General features: G+C 30.3%; 1 protein-coding gene across 28 annotated transcripts in view; it reads right to left on the minus strand.

Moving 5' to 3' along the window:
* LOC145256347 (spectrin beta chain-like) overlaps window positions 1-25,844 on the minus strand; it is a 648,628-nt gene that overhangs the window by 55,550 nt on the left and 567,234 nt on the right. For 12 of the 28 annotated variants that reach the window (XM_080115153.1, XM_080115156.1, XM_080115134.1 and 9 more), the window contains 3 exons: window positions 20,381-20,404; window positions 11,607-11,779; window positions 8,685-8,705 (listed from right to left, as the gene is read on the minus strand). In XM_080115153.1, coding sequence (XP_079971279.1) covers window positions 8,685-8,705; window positions 11,607-11,779; window positions 20,381-20,404 — 218 coding nt within the window. The remainder of the gene's footprint in view (window positions 1-8,684; window positions 8,706-11,606; window positions 11,780-20,380; window positions 20,405-25,844) is intronic. The other 16 variants (XM_080115140.1, XM_080115141.1, XM_080115142.1 and 13 more) reach the window with 3 other exon arrangements.

The following is a 25,844-nucleotide window of genomic DNA, read 5'->3' on the forward strand; positions in this document are numbered from 1 at the left end:
TAAAAAAAAAAAATTGCCGTTTATCTACATTCATAAAGATGAGACGCAACAAATCCGAAATACAGTGACCCCTCTATATACGAGATTAATTCGTCCCTGGATGAAGCTCATATGTAGAATTTCTCTATCTCATACGAATTTTCCCCATACGAAACAACTGAAAACCGATTAGTCTGTTCCCGGCTCCCAAAATCATCCGAATTAACTATAAGCACATCTTCCTGATTACTAAAAACACATTCTCAGTCCTCAATTTGGAAATAATAGTCACACCCTTGGTCGGTTCTACAACTTTTATAGCATCTGTTTCAATGTCCTACAGATGATAGCCGATCGTGTTGCTTTACAAGATCACTCACACTAACACCACGCTCATGTTTGCCTCTTGCTTCATTTCGATCGGCATCATCCTCTTTTTTTTTTCAGAGGACATCTTTCCATTTCCTTTTCTCAAACTCATGGTTAGACTCACAAAAAGGAGATGCGATATGAAACACAAGAATGCACGATCAGGTATGTATGACAGGAAACACACGTGCTGAGACAAGTTGATGCTATGCGGTCTCGACTACTCAGCCACCTAGCGGTAGCATCTGGAAACTCTTGTAACTTAGATTTTCTTTCGTATGTAAGTCCAGATTTTTATTTGGAGGACATCTCATGTCTCATAAATAAAGTAGCTCGTGTGTAGAGACGCCACTGTACTTTATATCATTTTTTTTTAATTTGGTATATCCTTATTCAATATATCTATGAATAAATATAAGTCTTATATATGTAATTGATTTGTTTACATGAATTTCTGTGAACAATAGTATATATTGTCATTAATGACGAGAATGATAGTCTGAATTATCAGTTTTTGTTTTAAATGGATTGTACAAAGTGTTTCTTCTCTTGACCAGTTGATCAACTAAAACTCAGTAATCTAACTTACTATGTCAACCATGTCTGAACACAAATTGAGGATAAGAAGCAAAATAGCATAAATTTTGTCGAATACAGAAACCATTAAAAACATGTATTAAAAAAAAAAAAAAAAAAAAATGTTAAACTCAAATATTTCTTATGAACTTTTATCCTCATCTTCATAGTTGTTGTTTTATGACGTTTCGACCAACTATTCTTCTGGCCTTCTTCAGGTGGTTAACTGTGATAAGAGAAGAATGCTGAGTCTCTTCGGGGTCCGTGGTGCAGTAGATAGTGGTGTTGATCTCTTTGGTTCCAAGTGAGCATTGTCTGAAAATAGTGGTTTCAATTCTACCCAAAGCAAGCCAGAGGTTTAGTTGGCCAAACCCTGGTGAGACAACTATGGAAGGCAGTAATTATTGGGGATACAGTAAGAAAGTCAGCGTTCTTATCCCATTGTGGTTAATCACCTGAAGGCCAGAGGAATAGTTGGTCAAAATGTGGTGAAACAACAACTCTGAAGATGAGGATAAAAGTCAGTAAAAAAATGAATGAATATACGAATTACTCATCTCAAAGGATTGCAATAAAAAAAATTTTTTTTAAATAAATTTAAAAAAAATCGAATATTTCTATTGAGTTTCAAATGTCTACAATAGTGAAATAGACGGGTAATTTTCATGAACACAAATAGTTGGAAACTTGCCTTCCCATATTTATGCAATTATGAGTGGGATTTTTTTTTTTTTTTTTATGCATCACCTCCCATCTATGAAATACTTGGAGGTTGGATTTCTTTGGTAGAATTCCTTTCATAATATCTTATTAAACCAAACAGAACCAATTAAGTTGAGATTTTTTTTCTTTATGCATTATTAAAATTAAATCTGCTAAGACCATTGGTCATGGGATTTAGTTTTTTTTGTCTCTTTGCTAATACTATGCAAACCTTAGAAATTGTAATTCCTTTCTTTATCCATCATTCTAAGATACATTTTGACCTTCATGAGGACTTGGATGAATTTATCATTCAGGTAAATTGTAATAAAACCAAATCATGGTATAAAAATTGCTGCCCTCTACCCATTAACGTGCCCCCCCCCCTCTCTAGAATCAGTCCTCACGACCATCTTTAGGTCTACAAAAACATTATTGCCATCAATTTTGGCAAGCAGCAATAATCAAAAGTTACATTGAAGGCAAGAATTCTGCATATTGGCATCTCCTGAGGTTAGGGCAGATTAAGATTTTCTTTACATTTTATTCTGAGATGTATGAAATCTTTTCCAAATTTGATCAAAATCTGATGAGAAATGGTGTTACTTATTTAATGGCAAAACACAATCTTGGAAACTTTTATAAACAAGTCATCAAACACAAGTTGCTTTTCATACACATAGATGGAAGAGGTTCATAGTTTTTCCAAATGACAAAAGCATTAAAAAAAAATAAAAATATAAAAAAATAATCTATCATTTCACAAAACTCCGAATTTCCGACTAATGGGACTACCTAATTCTTTAAAACAACACTAGTTTTAATTATAAAATGGAGCAGAGTTGTTCGAATACATACACCATCAAAGACAGAGTTCAAATCCAATCAAATCCACTAACATCATTGTGAAAGATATAAACCCATAATTCATCCTCAGTTTTTGAAGGAGTAGCAACTTGTGTTTAATAAATTGTATACAATGAAGTATTTATAATACATATTGTGTAAATATTAAATAACCCAAAAAGGGTCAATTAAGGGTAGTTAAACCGATAAATCATAGCAATGAAAAGAATACAAAAAGAGATTGAGAGTCAATAGTAAATGTTGAAATCACGTTTTCTGATCGTTTCAATCATTTCTGTGCATCTATCATGCTTGGTTGAAATCACGTTTTGTTAAACTCGTAGATGGACAGAAGTGACACATTTTTGAAATACACCATAGCATGCTTAGAAGAGGATCTGTTGGTCAGTTTAAAAATAAAAACATTTTAAACTTTAAATGCGTCACACATCTCTAGAAGAAACAATGTTAGTCGATTGTTACATAACGTAGAATTTTTGTCACTATGTTCAATATATCAAAGCATCTTTTATAATACACATCATAATCACGTTGACACACCGGTTCTGGTTGGTTGGTGTTTTTGTTTTACGGCATATCAACCTTTTTCAGGTTATTTAATGCCGAATCTAGTTATTTTGGAGGAACGATTTTTAATGGAGTATATTTTTTTTTTTTTACAAATCAGTTTCTATTTAACCGATAGTTGGGACCCTAACAGGTACTACCACTCCGGGTCAGAGTGAACCTGGGAGCAATGGCAATTAAAGGGTGGCTCCACACTCCCCAATGCCCGCAAGGTGGGGCCTAACCATAAACCACAAGTTAAGCAACATTGAGCCTGGTCAGTATGAGATGGGTGACCATTTGGTAATAGTAGGACATTGACACCTTTCAGCAAGAAGCTAACATCGTCAATCTCCCCCGACTGGGATATATATCCAACTGAGGACGGCTTCTGAATTTGATATTCTCTAGAAACTTCCTCATTTGCTGTCTAGAGTAAACGCTGCGCTTTTTAAGCATCTTCATAAGAGGATATGTCTGACAGTCTGGTATGCTTAAAATAATAACATCTTATTCACAAGTTTTATGTCAGTTGAAAAAAACATTTTAAAAACTACTAGTAGGAGTACCTGGTGCTGCCCAGGACCATAAAAAGCAACAAAATAGAAGAGGTTAAAAAGTCTAACATCTTTATAGTAAAAAACGTTGGTACTTGTTTATTTTAATCAAGACATTAAAAAATGAAAATATTGGAAAAAAATTATACTGTACGTACTTGTTATGGAATTAAGTTATCAGAAAAAAAAATCTCACCTCATTCGATCAAGTAGTTTTTTTTTTTTTTTTTTTTTTACAGATGAAAATCAAATTTTAATGAGATAGATCATGTCGAGGCCATCTTGCCTTTTGTGGACAAGGAGGGGCTGCCAGGGGAGATAACTCCAATCACCACTTAAAGTTTGTCAAAATTTGACAAGATTATTTTGAAACATGGATAGAAAAAAAAAAAAAAAAAAAAAAAAAATCGATAAACATTTTGTTTTTCACTTATTTTACAGTTTGTGTCCTTTTTTAATCCCTTTTTCATTGTCTTTTGTTAAACACTCATTCGTTTAAAAGGCACCCCCTCCTCGTTAGTGAAATAGGCAAGATGGCTGCGACATGAATGATCTCAGGAAAATGTGATTTTAATCTGTAAAAAAAAAAACAAAAAAAAAAAAACACTAACAAAACTACTTGATCAAATTAAACAATTCTTTTATGAGAACTTTTTTTTCTATAACGGGTATGTACAATATAATTTTTTCATTATTTTCATTTTTTAATGTCTTGATTTAACTAAACAAGTACCAAAACGTCTATATATACCTTTCTAAATCAGTCTATCTTTCTATCTTTTTGATTCCTGTCCCCCACCAATTTCCATTCTATTCTTCTGTTGAAATTAACCTTAGTCATTCATCTCCCCTTATATAATAGAAAACACTGGAAATGTCTGAAAAACTGACACCACAATGCAACCCAGCTTAATTGACCTTCACAAAATGATTTTCTTTTTCTAAATTTTAGATATTATACATACAGGGCAACATTGGTCAGGACAATACCAACTTTGGTGATTAATTTTGTAGGGTTTTTTTTTGTAACTTTTAGCTGGGCAACAAACACACAGGCACCTGCCCTCCGTAAAATAATAATAGATATCTATTTGTCAATCAGTCCGTTATCAAATAGCACGCTTTTAGATATGTGTACACATCTTTAGAAGCTATGATTGTTGGTTGATCAGTGTCATGCTTAAGTCTGAAATTACATTTTCATCGTTAAACATGCTGATTGGAAGAATGCATCTTAAAAAGGGATCTGGCGTCGATATAACCGAGAGAGAAGATAAACAAGCCAAGAACAAAAACCAAAAGCTCAAAGTGAGGAAGCCTTTGTACAAAAAAGATTTGTTTTTTGAAAGCAAAATGTTACTAGGAAAAGACCAGGAGTATCAAACAGTGAAACACCCACCATTAAACCATTTTTTTAGTGAAGTAAAAAAAATTTTTTAAAAAATGGAACATTGCAAAAAGTCAAATGTTATTGGAAAAACGTCACCACACAAAAGAAATGAACACCTTTCAGATTTGGATTATTTAAGAAATAAACACAAAAAACAAAAAAGGTAGGGCAGAGGGAAGGAAGGGGAACACACAAACACACACATAAAATAACGATTGTGAGTTAGACGCAATAATGTCAAGTTGGTAACCCAAATATTCAACTGGGATTTCAGAAATTTTACAAGCTCCAACTCTGAACTAAGAAATGTTCTAATAAAAATTTATGCAAATCATAATCTTCTTCAAATTATACAATGTATTATTTGAAGTGTTTTGCTTTTCCAGATAACAAGTTGCACATTTTTTCAAGCATGTTAATACTCGCCAAAGGAAAAGAATATAAAAATTCTTGGGTTATTTCAAGTGATGGTTAGAATCTTTTGGTTTTTAAAGATGAACATTTCTTAATCTGGACACAAAAGATTAAAAAAAAAAGAAAAAAACGTTTTTTTTTAACGATTTATGATCTGGTTGAACTAATTTGTTCAGTCATAAATAAATTACGATAACAGTATAAATAAAGTGGGAATCGATTCAAACGCGCCTTGTACATATTAGTTTAATATCTGTGTAGATGCCAGATACCTCCAGATTGCAACTGCTGATTGCTTACATTCAGTATGTTGTCATTCATCTCAGAGTAAAGGATTCCATTTTTTGTCATAAACAATCTTTTCAAGCACTCTGAATAATAATCAAGGTAAGTTTATGAACGCAAAAATTCTCAGTGGTATTTTAACTATTGAATTTCATAATTTTTCCAGTTTGAAGACAATCATAGTATCATTACCTTTTAAACTAACTAAAATTAACAACAAATAGTTTTTAATCATCTACGTCATAATAATTCAGGTCATTATGGGTAAAAAGCAAAACTCTTTAAATAATATATCGTATAATTATTATAAATTATGATTTGTTTGGTGTGGACCAGAGCGCGCTACACAATAAATCCAATTGTTTTATTGTCTGCCCAACACACCAATGACCGTTGTTATATCCTAGCTGGTACAAATGATATGTCAGAACAAAGGCAGATGATAGTATGTCAGAACAAAGGAAGTCAAAACTATATCAATAAGATTCATTGTAATATCGCATGTATTGGTGAAGTACTTTACCATTTATGCTGTCTATATGAAAATGCCAGTTTTTGATTATGATGAGTAATACAAGTCGATGTGAAGTTTATGCAATGTTGGACAGATTCAGTGAATGACTGGAGTAGGAGTCATGGAATGTTTGAAACAATTTGAACATTTTTGCAGCATTCAAATGGCATCCTATGTAGGAATTTAGTTAACGAGTAGAATGAACGCTTTAAAGAAGCTGTGATAAACCAACAACGTGCATCGAGAGATAATTGCAAAGTTTAGGAATTAGTAGAAACAACTATGAACGTGACAAGCTAATGAAAACAAGTAGTTAAAAACTGATTGTTACAAAAATTGGAAAAAAAAAGAAAGCAGTTCTCAAAATTACCGCAATAGCGTATATAACATGGTTAATAAAACTTGGAAAACAACAATTCAAAGCCATTTCATTTTGTTCTCATAAGATATTAAAAAAAAAAAAAAAAATAGAAAAAAAATTAAAAACAAATGCTTGTTTTTGATTTTTTATCCATGCCAGTTGAATTATTAGAAATCTCAGAGTTGTATTTATTAATTTTTTTTTTAACTTTACAAAAATTAGAATGAGAAAAAAAAAAAAAAAAAGTGGAAACAAAAATTCTTGCATGAAAAATCAGCAAAAAAAAAAAAAAAAAAAAAAAAACATGAAAAAAATTTCCAAACCTTTTTTTTTTTTTTATTTTTTTTTTTTTTTAGAAAGTTTGTTATTTGGACTGTTACTGAACGGCTCAAATTGAACAATTTTTATTTTTGCAAACCAAAAAGAGAGATGTTCCATCATAATATTATATATATATATATATATATATATATATATATATATATATATATATATATATATATAAAGTGTTCACTAAGTGTTAAGGTTAGAGTTCAATTAAAGCTGAATCATTTAAAAATCGATTTGAAGCCAAAAAATAAAGCCAATTTTTTTGTGTTGAACATTTTGCATTCTAATAAGTTTTAGATTAATATATTTTTATTTATGCAAAATATGTATTACTTTTATTTATATTATACTTAAATGTTTGGAAAATGCTGGCTTATTTGTCAACTTAGCAAATAAATGTTACATTGTTAATTGATTTATACTCTTTAATAAATTTCAGACAATTTCTTTTAGCATAGAATTTTAAAAATAAGTTCAACGTGTCATCCTACTTGAGAAACAGCTGCCAACAACAACAGAGCAAGTATTTGAGAGTAGAATGATAGTTTCAAAAATTTACTTGTAACAAGAAGAGCTGGTTGAAGAAAGTCCATAAAAAAGTCTGCATTAAAGTCTGTATTTCAACAGGGCTTAAGTAGGTTGCGGCGAGCTGATAAATGGATCACGTATGAGTTCGATGAATAAATGTTTCGGAAATCATGCATTCAAACAGTTTTGCACAGATGTTATTTGACAAACAAACAAAAAAACTACCTGCTATTCAAAGGTTTTTAATCTAGCTTTAAATATTCTTTTTAAATATATAACTTGCATTTATATATAACTTGCATTTCATATCATCAGCATAAATTAATTGTAATTTTAAAAGCTAATAGTTTCCACTGAATTTTCAAAATAGATAATTTAAGATATTTTAAGAACAGTTTTAGTATCCATTTTTATTAAATCTCTTTAATTTCTGTTATTATCAAAACTATTTTCATATGTGTGTGTGTGTAATATATATATATATATGAAAATAGAATAAAATTATAAATAAAATCAAACATTACCACACTATTCAAAAATTAGTTATGCAAATGAGGCATTCAAATACAAATGGGTCTTCGCTCTCTACTATAAAGTATTTCAAAAGACTATGTTGTATTACTGATTTACATAAAAAGGGAGCCGTTTTCATTCTAATGTACGTCTGATAAAAAGAACTTTTGCATTTATTGATTTAAATGACATTGTAAAAATGCAACCCCAGCCAAATATAAAAATTGGCAGCATAAAAATAATAGCATATATTTTTGTCAGTTGATAAAAATAAGCAATTCTGCAAACTGTAGTTTAAAGGACTTGTGGATTTTGATTTGCAAGAACATGACAAATTGATGCCTGTGTATTCAAAAACGTGCAGTCCCAATAACAAATCCCTTTTTTAATATGTGTTAAAAAAAAAAAAAAAAAAAAAAAAAAATGCATGAAGTAGTAGTAGTAGTAGTAACGACATTGGAAACTCTAAAATAAATGACAGATAGAAAATGAAATTTTGTCTGTGAGCGGCACACAACAATCGACTCAAGTGAGAGATTAATATAAAGTCCTTACACAAAAAAAAAAAAAAAAAGAGATTCACAGCAGATACGTTATGTTTCAGTAAAGTACGGGTGGGTGGGGCAGGAATAGGGGGACGGGGAACAGGAACAGTTCAAAATAAAAAAAAGACAAAAAAAGAACCCCCACCCCTAATTTTATCCTGAACTTGGGAAAGGGGAACAGGATCGTCAGCAGGGTATTTTGTCTTACCTGTTTTTGTACTGGATAATGCTGAAATGCCAAGGTAACTTATAAAGTAACTAAAAACAAAAAAAAACGTCCCAACATAAAAAGAAATAACGATCACAAACGACATTTTTATCTTTACCATCAGATAAAATCGTCTGCACGACTAAGAAAAAAAAAACAAACAAAAAAAAACAAAAAAACAATGGCGCTAAATAAAAAAAATAATTTTTAATGAACCCTAGAAAAAACTAATATTTATAAAATGCAGCCCCTTGTTCTAGTTAAAGAATGTCCTAATCTTTCCTATAAAAGTGATTTATTTCAACAAATCCAATTGAAAATAAAACTCTATACTAAGACCTTTTTTCTAAAAGATATTTTGGTGCTTGTTAAACTAAAATTGACAGATCAAATTTTAAAATTTTTATCAGTTTAAGTAAAAGCAATATTATCTACCTTATAATAATAACTTGTCATCTTGAAAAAAGTAATATATCCCAAAATAATGGTAATTCATCAAGTAGTACAACTGCTATTGTGTTTTTGTAAATATACGTCTATCGCTATCGGCGAAAAATTATGGCAGCCATTAAGAATGGGAGAAGCTGGTGGAAAAGGAAATAAGCCAAGTCAGTTTAGATGGAAAGAAGATAAGGAAGTCTGGCCAACTTTAATGTATTTAGATCCATTTTCCAAATCTCTGCAATTGGAACTCTGAAAAAACTGGTAAACTGACTTGGCTTATCTCCCTTTCTGCCAACTTCTTCCATTCCTAATGGCTTCCGTAATGTTTCACCAATAACAATACTGCTTTTTACAATAAAACACAGTAGTAGTTGTCCTACTCAATGAATTATCATAATTTTTGGATATATTACTTTTTTCGATGACAATAAGTTAAACATTATTTTTGCTTAAAACATGTATAAAAATTTGATTTGTCAACTATAGCTTAACAAGCACAAATGCATTTTACAAAGAATCAAATGACAAAATTTCTACAATATCGATTATATTAAAGTTTGATGTTTGTGCAGGTTATAGTTCAATTTTAAATAAATGCACTTAAGATAAAGACATAATGTATGCGTCAAGTTAAAATCAGCAAAAAATTATGAAAAATGATTCAGTAGAACAATAATTACAAGTAACAATAAAATTTATCAAATTTACTTTTACTGAATTTCTTCTTGAAGAGTTCTTTAAGTCCAGGAGACATAACTGCAATCTATAATTTTGACAAAATAATGATCTTCCTTGCTTTCAAGTAAAATCTACCATTTCAAAATAGAAAATGGTGGATTGCTAATATGTTTATTTTATTTTTTTCTTTTAAATACTTCTAATCAATTTTCATAATTTTGGAATTTTTACTAAGTTCAACATGATATGTAAGTATGTAATATTGTTTTTACCTAAAATTCATTTTTTGTTTTGATTGAAACCCTGTAACAAGATTAATCACTTTTCTGGAGTAATAATTAACGAGGAATTCAATGATAGTAATTATTATTCAATGTGAGCGATTAAGTTTCAGAAGTGTGCAATAAAATTTAGTAAAAAGAAAAACAAAAAAAAAACGGTGTTTGATTGTCACGAATAACAGGATGAAAAGTGTTTTTAACTTTGACAATCGATGAAAATATCTAAACAATTGTATCCAGTTTGATTGTGCATTTATTGTAAGCGACTATCAAGAATGTCAGAAATTTAGTGTTGTTTGTAGATATGTTAGAATTGTGTTTGTAGTTGTGTTTGTAGATATGTTAGAATTGTAAATTTTGCTGGTAAGTCTAATCTTGAATGATTAGTTGTAATAACAAAACAGCTGTCTGTAGATGACTACATCTTATATAAGACATACAAAGATAAATACCATTTTTATATTAGAACCTATTTAGATAAAATAAAACTCAATATAGTAGACGTTCGTATATACATACATAGATTTTTTTTTGTTCATGCTAAAACAATCTAAATAAAATTGAAAATTAACTGATGACGATCAAAAAGATTTGAAATGGACCACAAAAGAAAAAAAAAAAAAAGACGTAGATCCATACTAAATCAACTACAACCTTATACTTGGAAGACCACTCACAAAGAAAATGCAAAAACTAAAAATAAAAAAGTGGGAAGACTGTAGTCTTAATCAAACATGCTTTGATATATGAAAAGAACAAAAAATTTAGACTAATTCAATAAAATATATTCAAATAAATTAGCCTGACAAAAAAGAGGGCAGCTATTAAAAATATGCTGAATAAGACAAGGTCAGAGCTGGTCCATTTTGTAAATCAGTTTGGTGATCGCACTAGGAAGACACCCAAATTAACTTAGATGGCTGAACAAGTAACCATTTTATTTTGCTATGATGTATGCCATTTGAAGATTTGAAATTAGGTAACCACCAAGAATGTAAAAAATTTAGCACTGTACCCATAGATTTATATTAGAACAGAAAAAAACTTGTAGAAATGACAGTCGATTAAATGGGTGGATACACATAAAAGATGGAGAAAATGGCTATTTGAAAAGCAAAAACAAAAAATGGTTGGAATATTTCTTTAAAATACTTAGATCAAATAAAATATTGGAGATAAAACAGAGGGGGGTAAAAAAAATAAATAAAAAGTAACTTTTTCTTCTTTTAAAAATTAAAAAGAAAAAGTACCGCAACAACAAGAATACTAAAAAAAAATTTAAATATGCATATTCTTTGTACAGAGTGATTATTAAATTCTAAATTACCTAATTAAAAAAAAAAAAAAATGATTAAGAAAATATATCTTATCGTGGAAAACTGACAATTCAATTTTAATGTGTAGACATACAAATAAAATAATTTACTTATCATAGCTAGAAAAAAAAAAAATAAAAGCTTAGGAGTCGGAATAAGTGAAGTTGTGAGGCGGGATTGAGAGGCAATTTGTCCTTACTGACCTTTCATTGATGTTTTCAGCCTTTTTGTTGATCTTATCAGCAGCGTAGTTGTTGTCCTCAATTAACCTTTGGGCAAATTGCAAAACGTTGTTGATCTTCTCATCGTTTGCATCCATCGTTGTAATAAAGGCTTCATGTTTCTTGATGAGGTTCTCGGCAGCTTCCAGAGAGTTCTAGTAGAACGAACAGGGGGGGGGGATAAAAAAAAGGAAAAAAAAGGAAATTAATAAAATAAAAAACATAATAAAAAGACAAATTAATACCCTTCCCTCATACAAAATAGTCACAGATTCTGCTCCAGTATACTTACTCCTTTGAGAAAGTAGATACAAGAAAGTCAATTTTCTTTTTTTTCTATTCAGAGACATTTTTGGAGACAATGCCTTTGTTAGGATTATTATAATTACTATTCTCATGCGTATTATTTCGATTCTACCAACTACCGTTTTCATTTTGAGTGTTATTCGCACAACGTTTCAATCGATGTAACTTCTGACCTTCTTCAAGTGTATCTTGTCGAAATCAGGAATCTGCACAGAATTTTCTGAGTTCAACAAAATATAAGAAGGTCAAAGGTTACATCGACCAAAACATGTGAAAATGACATTCAAGATGAGAACAGTAGTCGGAAGCATCCAAATAATCCAAATCATCAATCCTCATCTCAAAAATTCAGAAATGTAATTCTATTCTCATCTTAACCGTTCTATTCACGTTTCAGCTGACAAAACTCCAATCTTCTCCAGGCATATCTTTAGCAAGATTGAACCATCAATCTCTGGAAGACTGTCACTTAGAACTGATTGTTGGCCAAAACTTATGTGCTAAATCTACGTTACTGTCTTCTGAAGTAGAAGACTGTAATCATTACAACCGACGACAAGAAATAACATAAAATTAACACTTTTATCCAATCACGGCTATAGATTCAATCGTGATTTGCATTCGCTACAAAATGGTCGAGGATGGTAGGAAAAGTTTTTCAATGATTTGTTTTTGCAAGATTAGATTGTTGGTAAGTAAACAATAGAATGAGACGCATACAAGAGACAACAAATAAATGATGGCAACAAACAATACAGTTATAGACTGGAAAAAAAAAATGGATAAGTTTGGACTTTTTTTTTCATGTAAAAAATTAAATATTAAAAAAAGATAAAAATTTGTTTCAAACTTTATTTTTGATAAACAAAGAAATTAAATATCAATAGTAATTTTTATTTTAAATAGCTAATAAACAGTTTATTTTAGCAACTTATTTAATCTTTAACATCTTGTAGAAAATATTCTAGAACCTTAATATTATTAGAAATGTTTTAAATTATGTTGTCACTTTTAGAAATATAGCTATGAAACTTAACAGTATAACATGAAAATTTATTTGTTATCGATACCAGTGGTTGGAGAGGCTTCTTGTAATTGTAAAAGGAGAGCAGCTTAGTCTTAGTAGCATTCAATGTTAGCATCCATTTACATCCCTATTCCATTATAGTCTGGAGGTAATTTTCTAACGATTCAGTTCAGTGCATGTTATAGAGCATTGTATCATCAGCAAATATACTCCTGTCGAACACAATATTATCGAGGAGGTCACTGATGAATATCAAATAATAGTGGTCCAAGAATTGACTCCTGAGGCACTCCTGCATTAATGTTATGCTGCTTGGATGACCGCCCATCAATGACAACTTGGATGGTCCTATTGTCTAAAAAGGATCTAGTTATATTTAGTATTCATCCAGTTATACTGTATGATTTAATTTCCAGCCCTTCATGTCAGACTTTGTCAAAGGCCTTAGATATATCGAGGGCTACAGCTCTGGCTTCACCCGCCTTATCCAGTGTATGGTATATGTGTTCCGAGATGACTTAGAATATTTGCAGTAGAACAACATTGCCTAAATCCGTATTGTTTGTCAGAAAGATTCGCTTTAGCAAGGTAGTGGGTTAGGAAGATTTTTACAAAGAGAGCGAGATAACTGATCAGGCGATAATTGAGAGGGTCAGGCTTTTCGCCAGAATTCTTGCACACTTGTACCATGGAGGCCATCTTCCAGCTATTAAGAAAGCAAGATTCAGCAAGGCATTTGTTGTAGAGTTTGAAACGTATGGGGGCTAGCTCAGCTGAGCATTTCTTAGTATAGCAAGGATGAGATCAGGCCTACACAACTTGGAGGTGTCTAAGTTTTTTATGATACCGCAGACATGAGAAGGGTGATTTTCAGATCATTAATTGTGGCTTCTGTCTGCATAGGGAAATTTGAGAGGGAGTTGTTTGTTGGCTCTAGGGTGGAGGTGGAAGTGAATCGCCAAGCAAGCAGTTCCGTCTTTTCAGTTGCCATGCATACGACCTTCTGGCTGTTGGATAGTGGGGAATTACTGATTGTTCTCTATTCACTACACTATTATAAATTTTCAAGAAATCAAGAGTTCCTATCTTTTGCGATTCTATGCGTTCCCTGGTTATTTCAGCATGCTTTCTTTTAGATGCGGTTATTTCACCCTTACAATGATTTCTAGCATCTATAAATTTTTGCTTATTTGCATTTGACTTATGACGTACGAACCAGCAGAGTGCATGCTGTCTTTGTGCAATGGCAGCTGCACAATCTGTAGTGAACCATGGGGGTGAGTGGGGGCGTGCTATAATACTTCCACGCATGAACATGTGCTCCAATGTCCGCTTTGCATCATCCAGTTGTCTCATTGATACAGTGTTCAGCAGGAAAAGAGACGATATTGGCCCATTGGGTATCTCTGATATGTTCTCTGATGGCTCCCCAGTCACCCCTTCGTAGTACCTTGTCATTTTGAGCAATAGCTCCTCACTTTGGGGTTTAAGTACAATGTCTACTGATACCACTAGGTGGTCTCCGTTTCCGAGTGGAACACAATCCTCACATACTGCGGTAAGGAATAGGTCTAGAAGTGAAACTTGTTGGTGGTCACTATCTGGGAGACGGGTTGGGAGCATGACTGTGTGTGAGGGAATGGGCTATAGAGAAGTTATAAGTAAAACGTCCAGCTGCATATAGCAAATTGATTTGTATATCTGAAATGATTAAAAACTGTCCTCAATCAAAAAAATCCAAGATGGATTCCTTAATTTTTTGAGAATAGATAACAAGGGAGATAAGTATGAAACCATAATATAAAACCAACGGAGATAATTTTGGGGGAATAATGTTGAAATCCATTTCACTATAAATAATAAGCAATCAGAAATTAATACATTTAAATCCTATGACACATCATTAATATATCAGAGCAATTTTTTAAAAGCAGTAAACAAATTTGTCACACACAAATATCACAAATGAAAAAACAAACACAAACAATAACATTAATGGCCACTTGACTAACAATTGCTAACAAGGCACAATATGAATACATAGCCAAGGTAGAGTGATTCAACTTTGGAAAGGCATCAAGTTGAATTTCAGAAAAAAGACTGTACTTTTGCAATTGAAAAAAAAAAAAAATATGCACAGAAGTTTTGGTGGCTCCAACAGTTGAGAAAGAATGACAACACCTACATTCAATCAGTTCATTATAGAAAGGAGAAAATTGTGAATTATGTTAAAGAAAAGACAAAAGATGGTTTAAAAATAAATTGGTTCAGTTGAGGGCAGCTCAGATTAAATAAAGAGGCATCAAAATGTAAAATATTCAGTAAAAGGTTCAAGTAAGGGGAGGTAATTTGAAATATTAAAATTAACAAATTATCTCGAATTGCAAATAAAATGTTCCGTATTTAATGATAAAGATATTTTTATGTATAATAATTATGAGTATATTTATGTCACAGTCAATTACAGTTTCGACAAATATATTTAATTGTAAATTTATAGTGAGGTTAAGTAAAAAAAAAAAAAAAGAAAAATTAGGATATGTGTTAACGAGATGGATAGATTGATAGTATAATAACGAGGAATATTATAAGTGAAAATATCCAGGAAACAGTTATTCTTTCTCTTTTGTCCAAAAAAATTGATCATAAATTTGAAGACCAAAAGACAAAATAGGGAGAGAAGCGAGAGGCACAAGGCTGTCCAAAGTAAGCCCAACATCCATTTTCTTTCTGTTTTCTATTGAAATCAGAATCACAGAGACTGCAACATGGTGCCCTTACCATTCAGGTAACAAAATCTTTGCCAGAACAATATTTCATATTTATAAATGCGTATATATTATTTTGGGGGTCATTTGTTATTGTTTTTAGCAACAGGAACAAAGCATATCAGACCGATCATTTCATAGCATTTGCCAGAGGAGTAGACATGAAAAGGCCCCAAACTTTTTGATGACTTAAACAAAATCGGTGATGATGTCCTCTGGTGCCGAGCAAGGAGTACAGATGATAAGTACTCAGTTTATATAAAAATTTTTGTACAACACTGTTTACAAATGAAAATGGCTTTATCCATTAAAAAGTCATTTTTTACAGGAAAAAGAATTCAAAACCGATTCATATTTCATTATAAAATAGAGTTTTATAAAATAATTATTCTAATTTATTTGCAAATTCAAGTCATCGTAATTACATTGAATCTTAATTAGAAATTAAAATTTTTAAGCAAACATTAGTTTGAAATTGAAACAAAATTAGAGAAAAAACAAAAAACAAAAATAGAGTTAATTTAATAACAAAAAAATAAAAAAACAAAAACACTTAGATGGTTAAGAATGGAGGAGGGATAAAATATGGATAAGAATTCAATAAAATATTAGTTGGTGAGAGAAACAGAATATATTCAAGAAATGCATAGCAGGGTGAACAATGTCTAAACAACAAAACTTTTCAATCATGGAGAAGGAGAATGCCTTTATGCCTTTTGGGACATTTTAGTTTAATAACTCTAGATCAAATTTTAACGACTAAAAAAAAAAAAAAAAAAAATTCTATGAAAATTTAAAATTTCTAAAATAAATTTAACCGATGAATCGCATGTGCTTGTATGTTATGCATATTCCATGCAATTTTCTAATGAAACAATGGTTACATAATCACTAACCACATCCTAACCATAGCTGAAGGGAGGACATATAGATTCAGGTCTTTACTAATACTTTACTGATGAGGGAGCACAATGACATATACACAATCCGATATATAATTAGAATATGCAGAACAATTTCACCTGAAAATTTCAAATAAAACCTTCAAAACCATCTTATGATGATTCACACATTAAAAAAATGAAGTCTTCTTTGAATGATTATTTAAAAGTGAATCTATTATAATAGGAAAGTTAAACTAATTTTATAGGAAGAGCAGAATGCAGAAGTTGGGGAGCTGGGTCGCGCAGTAGAGGGACATATTTTTAAACATTATTTAAAAAGAAAAAAAGATATTCTGATGAATTTTTTATAAGTGATTGGAAAATAAACAGTGTGATATTGAATGGTTATGGAAATGAAAAAGAAGAGAAAGATGGTAAGGACGAAGAGAAAGACGAGAAATAGAGCGAGGAAGAGGAAGAACAAGTGCAACAAAACAGCATATGAGTAGATAAAGAGAATAGAAGAAATTAATCTGAAAGAGAAGGTTAAGAAACCTCAAAGACGAAAGGAAACAAAGAAAAACTGACATCGGCACACACAAATTATCAGCAACAACATCAACAAAAAAGTGAACAATTTGGGCAGCAAACAATCCTTCATACACATTTGGTTGAAAATGACTAACATGGATTATCGTTGTTGGCATATGAATGTAAAAATTAGCATCAAAATAACCAATTTATTGGAGTTAAAGAGTGCAGAAAAGATCAGTCAAGAAATACTTCAATAAAGTTATTTGCAGAGAAATACAAAACTCTTGATAATGATTAGTATGTATGGATGAAAGTGCCAAGATACTAAAACTTTTCTGTGGCCATTACTCAACAAAAAAAAAAAAAAAAAAAAAAAAAAAAAGGCCCTGTAGCAGTTATTCACCATTTTCAACCAAATGTGTAGGATATATATTGAAACCTCTCAAAAACGGTTGCTTAGATATGATCCCAAAAACAACTAGAGACAGCAGACTTTTTACATGTAAAGTGCTCAATATCTTTTTGGATAGAGCTTTATGGCAATGATAAATAATAATTTGGCTTACTTGAATACTTTACTGCAGTTTCAAGGTTTATCCATTCCTCAGTCGTGTATTAACACGTCGAAGTCATTTAAAAACAAATTCAAATGTGTTTTTATACTCCATTCCCCTAAACAAAGCATATTGCCACTTAGAAGATAAGGGGCTGCTATTTTGGATTGTGTTATCTAACAGGAGACTGTCGAGAATTGAGCAACAAGACATCCGTTCACAAAAGATCTAAATTTCTGCAGGTTAGTACAGTCAGGGAAGCAGAAAATGGGGAGGGAATCCTAAAGCCTAACAGGAAAGAAACTATTAGAGAAGGCTTTCCAGCATCTAAGAACCTCAACAGTGAAGGGAATTCATAGCATATTTGTTTGTATTGCATGTGTTGAAATACTTCTGAGAAATGGATAAACTATTACGTGTTCAGATAAGGCAAAGTTATTATTTGTCATCGTTAGATTTATAGTAATTAGAATAATAGATGACAATAAATGGAATGAAATTACAATCACGTTATTTTGCCATAGTATTTAATGCCATTGCTGCAATCACATAGCATTATTTTGATCTGATAAAAAAATAAAAATAAAAAAGGTAATGAAAATTAGTAATAACTGAAAATATACAACTAAATTGTTTGAAGCGTTAATGGTTTTTAGTGAAAATATTTGTGTTTAAGTTTTACAGATGAAAAGCAAGAAAACTCAATCGATTCCACAGAATGGATGAAATAAATTATCTTTAGAATCGTCATGACATTTGGGGGTTTTCTACATCATATCTATTATCAATCGTGCTCTCTAAATGGAATTACCTCAAAAAGTACTCCACATCCAATTCGCATTTACCAAATTGTTAACAAATGTGAAAGAGCCAACACCAAAGGTTTTTAGTTTTGTCATTTTGGTATACGCGTTTGTTAAAGCAGTGATAACACATTTAGTAAATGTTATACATGTATTGTTAAAATAAAATGTTATACATGTATTGTTAAAATAAAATGTTATACATGTATTGTTAAAATAAAATGTTATACATGTATTGTTAAAATAAAATGTTATACATGTATTGTTAAAATAAAATTTTAAAAAAAACTTCATTTAATCATGTTTCATTGTACAAAAATTACAACTTTTTAGTCTTTTTTCAACTGCTTTTCACAAGTACTGATTTTTTTTTCTTGTTTTTACCAAATAAAATGATGAAAATTTCCAATGTTTTTATTTTCATTTGTCAGTCATTTAACATCATAGCAGTCAAAGGTTAACAATGATTCGGCCATAATTGGCAACTTCACTTTAATATTATGACAATTTTTATTGTGCATATCAATTATCAAGTTCCTTGGGAATGTTTGAAAGCAATACAACATATGAAAACAAAAACATTGAAATATCAATTAGACATTTTCTTCATTCCATCAGTTAAAAAAAAAAAAAAAAAAAAAAAAAAGTGTACTCAGAGGCTATAAAAATTTACTGCGAAAAAGACTAAAAGAGTTACTGATTGGTCTTATACAATATCACAAGCCGAATGTAAAAATAAATGATGGAAACAGTGGATAGAATTATATATATATATATATATATATATATATATATATATATATATATATATAAAACAATCAACTGATGCACTTATATTTCATCCTTATAAATAACTTCATCAGAAATAAGAGAAAAAAAATGCTCTTATAATTTACAAAAGTTCTTAGATATTTGAAAAAATGGCTGAGATGGGTAGGGGTAGAGAGAGAACATCTTGTCTCCTTTTACTTCTACCCACACCTCTTTCGAATGCATATCATTTTTGTAAATGATAAAACATTTTGTTTTTACAATAGACTAACCACGTGACAACACCATAATGATAGGTAGTGGTGAAAATTTGGTAAAATTTGACTATTTTAGAGGATGGCTCAAGAACTTGCTTACATTGAACAGGACTATGTTATAGTCAGTTGGGAAGTAACCCCACAGTATTGTGTTTCACAGAGGGATAATTCTAGAAATAAATTTGCTCATGAAATTCTTTTGTAGTTTTAGGTACAGATACAGAGTGGGGGAAATTGTTGACAGTGATTGTTCCTATTTACTTGCCTCCCCATGAGGGCAGGGTTAGACACAAAGTCGGTTTTTAATGTGGGGAAAATCCAGCTACCCAAAATGGGGAACTCTGGATAGGAACAAAAATAAAAATTGTCTCAGTCATGAAGGATTTCTTCTCCCCTGACCGAGGACAGAAAAGGTGAAGTTATAGCATCAGAACAGATATTATACTGCGATGTTGTCGACAGTGATTGTAGCTAAATGAGTATTTATTGTGAATGTTTTGAGGAGGGGGTGGCATATTTCTGATGAAGCCTTTCGATAAGAAAAGGAAACTTTTTAAGTCTCGTCATAAGTTGATTTAATTATATTGCTTGGTGAACAATCCACTTTTTTTTAATTTATTTTTACATTTTGTTCAAGTGTAAAACTTTATATAAAAATTCTTTTTTAAATTAAGAAAAATGTAATTTAAATAAGTTAATAGAATTTTCAAAAAAATTAGATATAAAATAAAAATATTATTGGATAGCAGCAATGGTGTTTCTATAAAATGGACCCGTGATGGTAGCATCAAGCTAAGTTAGCATGCGTTCTACATTGGTTTTTGAACACAGCAGCAGCAGACATTGAGTTACCTGCTTGTCAAGTCCGATGGCACTCTGTGTAACAAAAAACAGTTTATAGACACAGATTGACTTGCAGACACAACAGGAAATTGGGATGCATCGGGGAGGGGACGAGAAAAATTTTTTTTTTTTAAATCAAGAAAAGGGTATACAACAAAACATCCATAAAAAATCAAAAACAAGGAATCCATTTTGTTTAATGTATATGCACGGATATTTATCATTCATGGATTAATAAATATCCGACATATTTAATGGAATGCTTGGAAAGAATACAGATTGTATTTAGCAAGAAGACCATTTATCTTTGCTTGAAGCACTTGCCTGTCTAGCTATACTAAAAAGCTGTGATACAACAAATTTATCAGTGAATAACAACATACACTCTCCTCCATGGGTTGAGCACTGTGGTAAATGAAATCGCCAATTACCATTAGAGAATGCAAAGCTCTCCATAAAACTGAATGGAGTACTTTGCAGTGCTTGAAAGAGCTTATATAAACATTGAGATTTCATTAACTTGTGGCTTATGTTTGACGATTGAATGGTTAGAATCACTATCAATAAAAAAAAAAAAAAAAATGGTTGAGTTTCTATCCTGGCTCAAAGTGCTTGTCTGTCTAGCCACACTGAAGAACTGACAAAATAAAATAATCTATAAAAGTCTATGATTTTTGGAAATTTTCATTTTTTTCATTTTATTTGTTTCTAAATTAATCTCTTACAATTGTTACACTTAGAATTAATATTATAATCATCAGTTGTTTATCATGTTTCAGAAGTATACAGGGTGGAACGATGTTGCCCTAGAAAAGACAACATGATTCCATTTCCATTTGATGAAAACACATTTTCTTTTTTTGTTGCAGACCATCTACTAGATGGCCAAAGTGACAATGTTCAACAAGCAAGATTGGAGATGCGCTGCTGTACAGCTTATGCTTTCTACCGATAGAAGTTATGACAACAGGACCATTGCCAGCACCCTCAAAATGCATCACTGGATTGACACAAATAACAGGGACATGCCCAAGGTGATGAAAACAAAGTTTCCGGCCACGGTTTTGGTCTTTGGTGTGGTTTCAAGTGAGGGCCACATCATGCCACCTCACATTTTTGAAGTCAGCTTGAAAGTCAACACCAAAGTGTACCTGGATGGTAGCAGGACTCGACACCAGCCAACAAGTCCAAAGGTCAGAAGGAGTGCTACAACTTTGCACCCTTCTCTCACTGGCCCGCCCTCTTTCCCGAGGGACTACTTCGTTTAGTCATATGTCAAGAACATTACCAACATGACCTCCCATAACATCAAAGATAGTTTGATTGCTGCCATCTGCCGAGCTCTTGCCTGCACTTGTGAAAAAGGCATGCTCCTAATTCTGGACCCATATATAACGCAGTGATTGAGGCTGAAGGCAGCTACATTGAATATATATCAGCTCTACTACATAATCAAGTTACCTAAATTGATTTTTTTTAATAAAAGTTTTAAAATAAAGCAGTAGTATTGTTTTCTTTAGGGCGACAAATTTCATCGTTATTCCACCCTGTATTTTACAACCGTACCTACTCAGCATGTCTTGGGAGAGTTTTTTGGTTTTAGTTCTTGCCCTTCTTTCCTTTTTTAAATTGCATGAAAATGTCTAATTTCCTTGTAACTCTTTAATATTAATAAAGGAGAAGCTAAGAGTCACAGGTACCAAACCAGCAAGCAAGGCAATAAATGCTGATTACATAATAGAAGCCAATTAACACATCTCGATTTAATGGTACTACTCCCGTCTTCATAGCTCTTCAATTTTTTTTTTCAAGTTAAAAAATAGGATGCATTACTTTTTGAACCACCCTTGTATATAACGGAAATTTATATCAACCTTATATATAAATTGTGGTCTATAAACCAAACACAAAATAAAAAATTTAGAACCCCTGAGGAACTTAACTTTCAGGTTGAATTATATAGTTGGGATAAAATTTAAAAAAAAAGGTCTTCCTGTTAAATAAAATGTACCTTCTTTCTAAACAAGTCCTACGCATACGCACACACGTGTACACACTGGCTAAATTAAGTCATCGTAACATTTTGTCCTTTAATCTTAAGTTGAAGATTTGATCAGTGTGATAGCCACACCAAAAAATAGACCATTAGAAAAACTGTTAAAAAAAAAAAAAAGACACATATTGTAAATATGTAAATAACTTATACAATAAAGAAATTTTAAATGTTGCTATTTATCAAAAAGTGAGATTCAAAAGGTTTTTTTAGAGTTAATTTTAAGCATTGTAATATTAATTCATTTTCGTTTTGAAAGAATTTAACAATGCAGCAACTAAATATGGTCGCTGGGAGGGAGGGGGGGGTATATGCCAGCAGCATTCACCCTAGGCAGGTTGAGCTTTCTTCAAAAAAGGAAGGTTCATAGAAATATCCAATTTACATATGTGTGTGTGTGTGTGTGTGTGTGTGTGTGTGTGTGTGTGTGTGTGTGTGTGTATGTGGACCGCTTGTAAATTGGATATTTCTATGAACCTTCCTCTTTTGAAGAAAGCTCAACCTGCCTAGGGTGAATGCTGCTAGCATACCCCACCCCCCCATCCCAGTGATCATATTTGCTTTGAAAATTATGGTTAATAATTTTTTCATGATTTACTATTTTTTTCTATCAATTTAAAGCGATGCAGTCCTATTATTTAGGATTGCCTCTTATCAAATGTGCCCGAGAAACGTGCATACATTGGAACATCCAATTATATACACACATTTTCTGATCCGCTAACATTCTACATATCGTCGAAAAAATATTAAGTGATAAAAACATTTTTTAATATAAAAAAGGTGCCAATCGCTATACTGTCTTACTGCTTATATTTCCCTTTTTTTTTTTTTGACTTTACATCTTTGAGTATATATTCATTATTTATTGAGCTTTATCATGTCAAGCGTTGTTGGTTTTATGCCGGCACAACAAAATTCTTTCATTTATATTATTTCTTTATTTTCTAGATGTTAGAACTTATACTAGAAACAAACTTTCTTTAGGAAGTTTTTGATATTGTCTTTTTTTTTATTGTTCACAAAATATTCATCTTAGATTTACAAATTGAGTAAAGAAAGAATATTCCAATAGATCAAAACATCAATTATGACTCGAATCAGAAATATAGAAACTTATTTTGAACAGAAAACTTCTGTGGTTTTTAGCTGGTTTTATTTAGCCAGTGTGATTAAATTCAAAAACGTATAAAGGAAAAATTGGGGAAAAGATGGAAAGATTAATAAAATAAAAGACATTAACAACAACAAAAAAAAAAACAACAACAAAAAGTGAATGTGCAATAAGAACATGAAAGGTATACAAGAAATATTTTTTTTGTGAAGAAAATTTTTTTAAAATCTAGTTCATTTTTTTTTTTTAATCTACTTCATTTTTTTTTTAATCTAGTTCATTTTTTTTTTTAATCTAGTTCATTTTTTTTTTTAATCTAGTTCATTTTTTTTTTTAATCTAGTTCATTTTTTTTTTTAATCTAGTTCATTTTTTTTTTAATCTAGTTCATTTTTTTTAAATCTAGTTCATTTTTTTTTAATCTAGTTCATTTTTTTTTTAATCTAGTTCATTTTTTTTTTAATCTAGTTCATTTTTTTTTAATCTAGTTCATTTTTTTTTTAATCTAGTTCATTTTTTTTTTAATCTAGTTCATTTTTTTTTAATCTAGTTCATTTTTTTTTTTAATCTAGTTCATTTTTTTTTTTAATCTAGTTCATTTTTTTTTTAATCTAGTTCATTTTTTTTTTAATCTAGTTCATTTTTTTTTTAATCTAGTTCATTTTTTTTTAATCTAGTTCATTTTTTTTTTTAATCTACTTCATTTTTTTTTTTAATCTACTTCATTTTTTTTTTTAATCTAGTTCATTTTTTTTTAATCTAGTTCATTTTTTTTTAATCTAGTTCATTTTTTTTTAATCTAGTTCATTTTTTTTTTAATCTAGTTCATTTTTTTTTTAATCTAGTTCATTTTTTTTTAATCTAGTTCATTTTTTTTTAATCTAGTTCATTTTTTTTTTAATCTAGTTCATTTTTTTTTTTAATCTAGTTCATTTTTTTTTTTAATCTAGTTCATTTTTTTTTTTAATCTAGTTCATTTTTTTTTAATCTAGTTCATTTTTTTTTAATCTAGTTCATTTTTTTTTAATCTAGTTCATTTTTTTTTTAATCTAGTTCATTTTTTTTTTTAATCTAGTTCATTTTTTTTTAATCTAGTTCATTTTTTTTTAATCTAGTTCATTTTTTTTTTTAATCTAGTTCATTTTTTTTTTTAATCTAGTTCATTTTTTTTTTTAATCTAGTTCATTTTTTTTTAATCTAGTCCATTTTTTTTTAATCTAGTTCATTTTTTTTTTAATCTAGTTCATTTTTTTTTTAATCTAGTTCATTTTTTTTTAATCTAGTCCATTTTTTTTAATCTAGTCCATTTTTTTTTAATCTAGTCCATTTTTTTTTTAATCTAGTTCATTTTTTTTTTTAATCTAGTTCATTTTTTTTTTTTAATCTAGTTCATTTTTTTTAATCTAGTTCATTTTTTTTTTAATCTAGTTCATTTTTTTTAAAAATCTAGTTCATTTTTTTTTTTTTTAAATCTAGTTCATTTTTTTTTTTTAAATCTAGCTCATGGCGTGATTTTCCTCAGAGAATCTTACAGGTTGTGATCGAAACCTTAAGACATTTTATTTGTGCAGAAAGAAAAAATCTTTTTCAATATTTCTATTTTACATTCATACAAAATGGGGAGGATAATTTTGTTGTATATAAAAAAATGGAAATAATAAACTGGGAACATAAACTTTTTTTTTAAGTTTCAATTATAATTATTTCAAAATTGACTGAAATAAAAAAAAATGTTCAAAGTGGAGGTGAAAAAGCTGCAAATGACAATTTGAATATTTTGAACATTCAATTTTGAAGAGAAAAAATCTTTTCTAAAAAAGGGGGAAAAAATGATTCGAGGCAGCTGAAGCCAAAAGATGAATGAAAATGAATGAAGCTTTTTTAAAAAAAATAAAAACCTGAAATGTTTATTCTTGATTTAAAAAGTGAATTAAAAAGAAAAAAAAACATTGGATTGCAAAAGCCATACAGTGTTTCTTAAAAAGAATTGTTTTAAAAAGCACAAGTACCCCCACCCCCAATCACTACACCTTGAATAATAATGCACAGATAAAGATGTTTGCTTGCAAAAACCAATGAAAAACAAAAAAAAAACAAAAAAAGATTTGCAAAAAATTGCAATAGTTCTCCAATTTGTAAGTTATTTTCAGCATGGGGTAAGTGTGAGAGAGAGAATTGTTCCAAGTTTACAAATTGTGAGGGAAAGAATGTTCTGTGCTAATATTTGAATCACGTATAAAACCATTAATTACAATTTCTTTTTTTTATTTTTTTTTAACTATTTTATTTTATTCACATCAAACAGGG

Source organism: Euprymna scolopes, chromosome 32, assembly GCF_053919585.1.
Source record: "Euprymna scolopes isolate OS-2025 chromosome 32, ASM5391958v1, whole genome shotgun sequence".
Taxonomy (NCBI): domain Eukaryota; kingdom Metazoa; phylum Mollusca; class Cephalopoda; order Sepiida; family Sepiolidae; genus Euprymna; species Euprymna scolopes.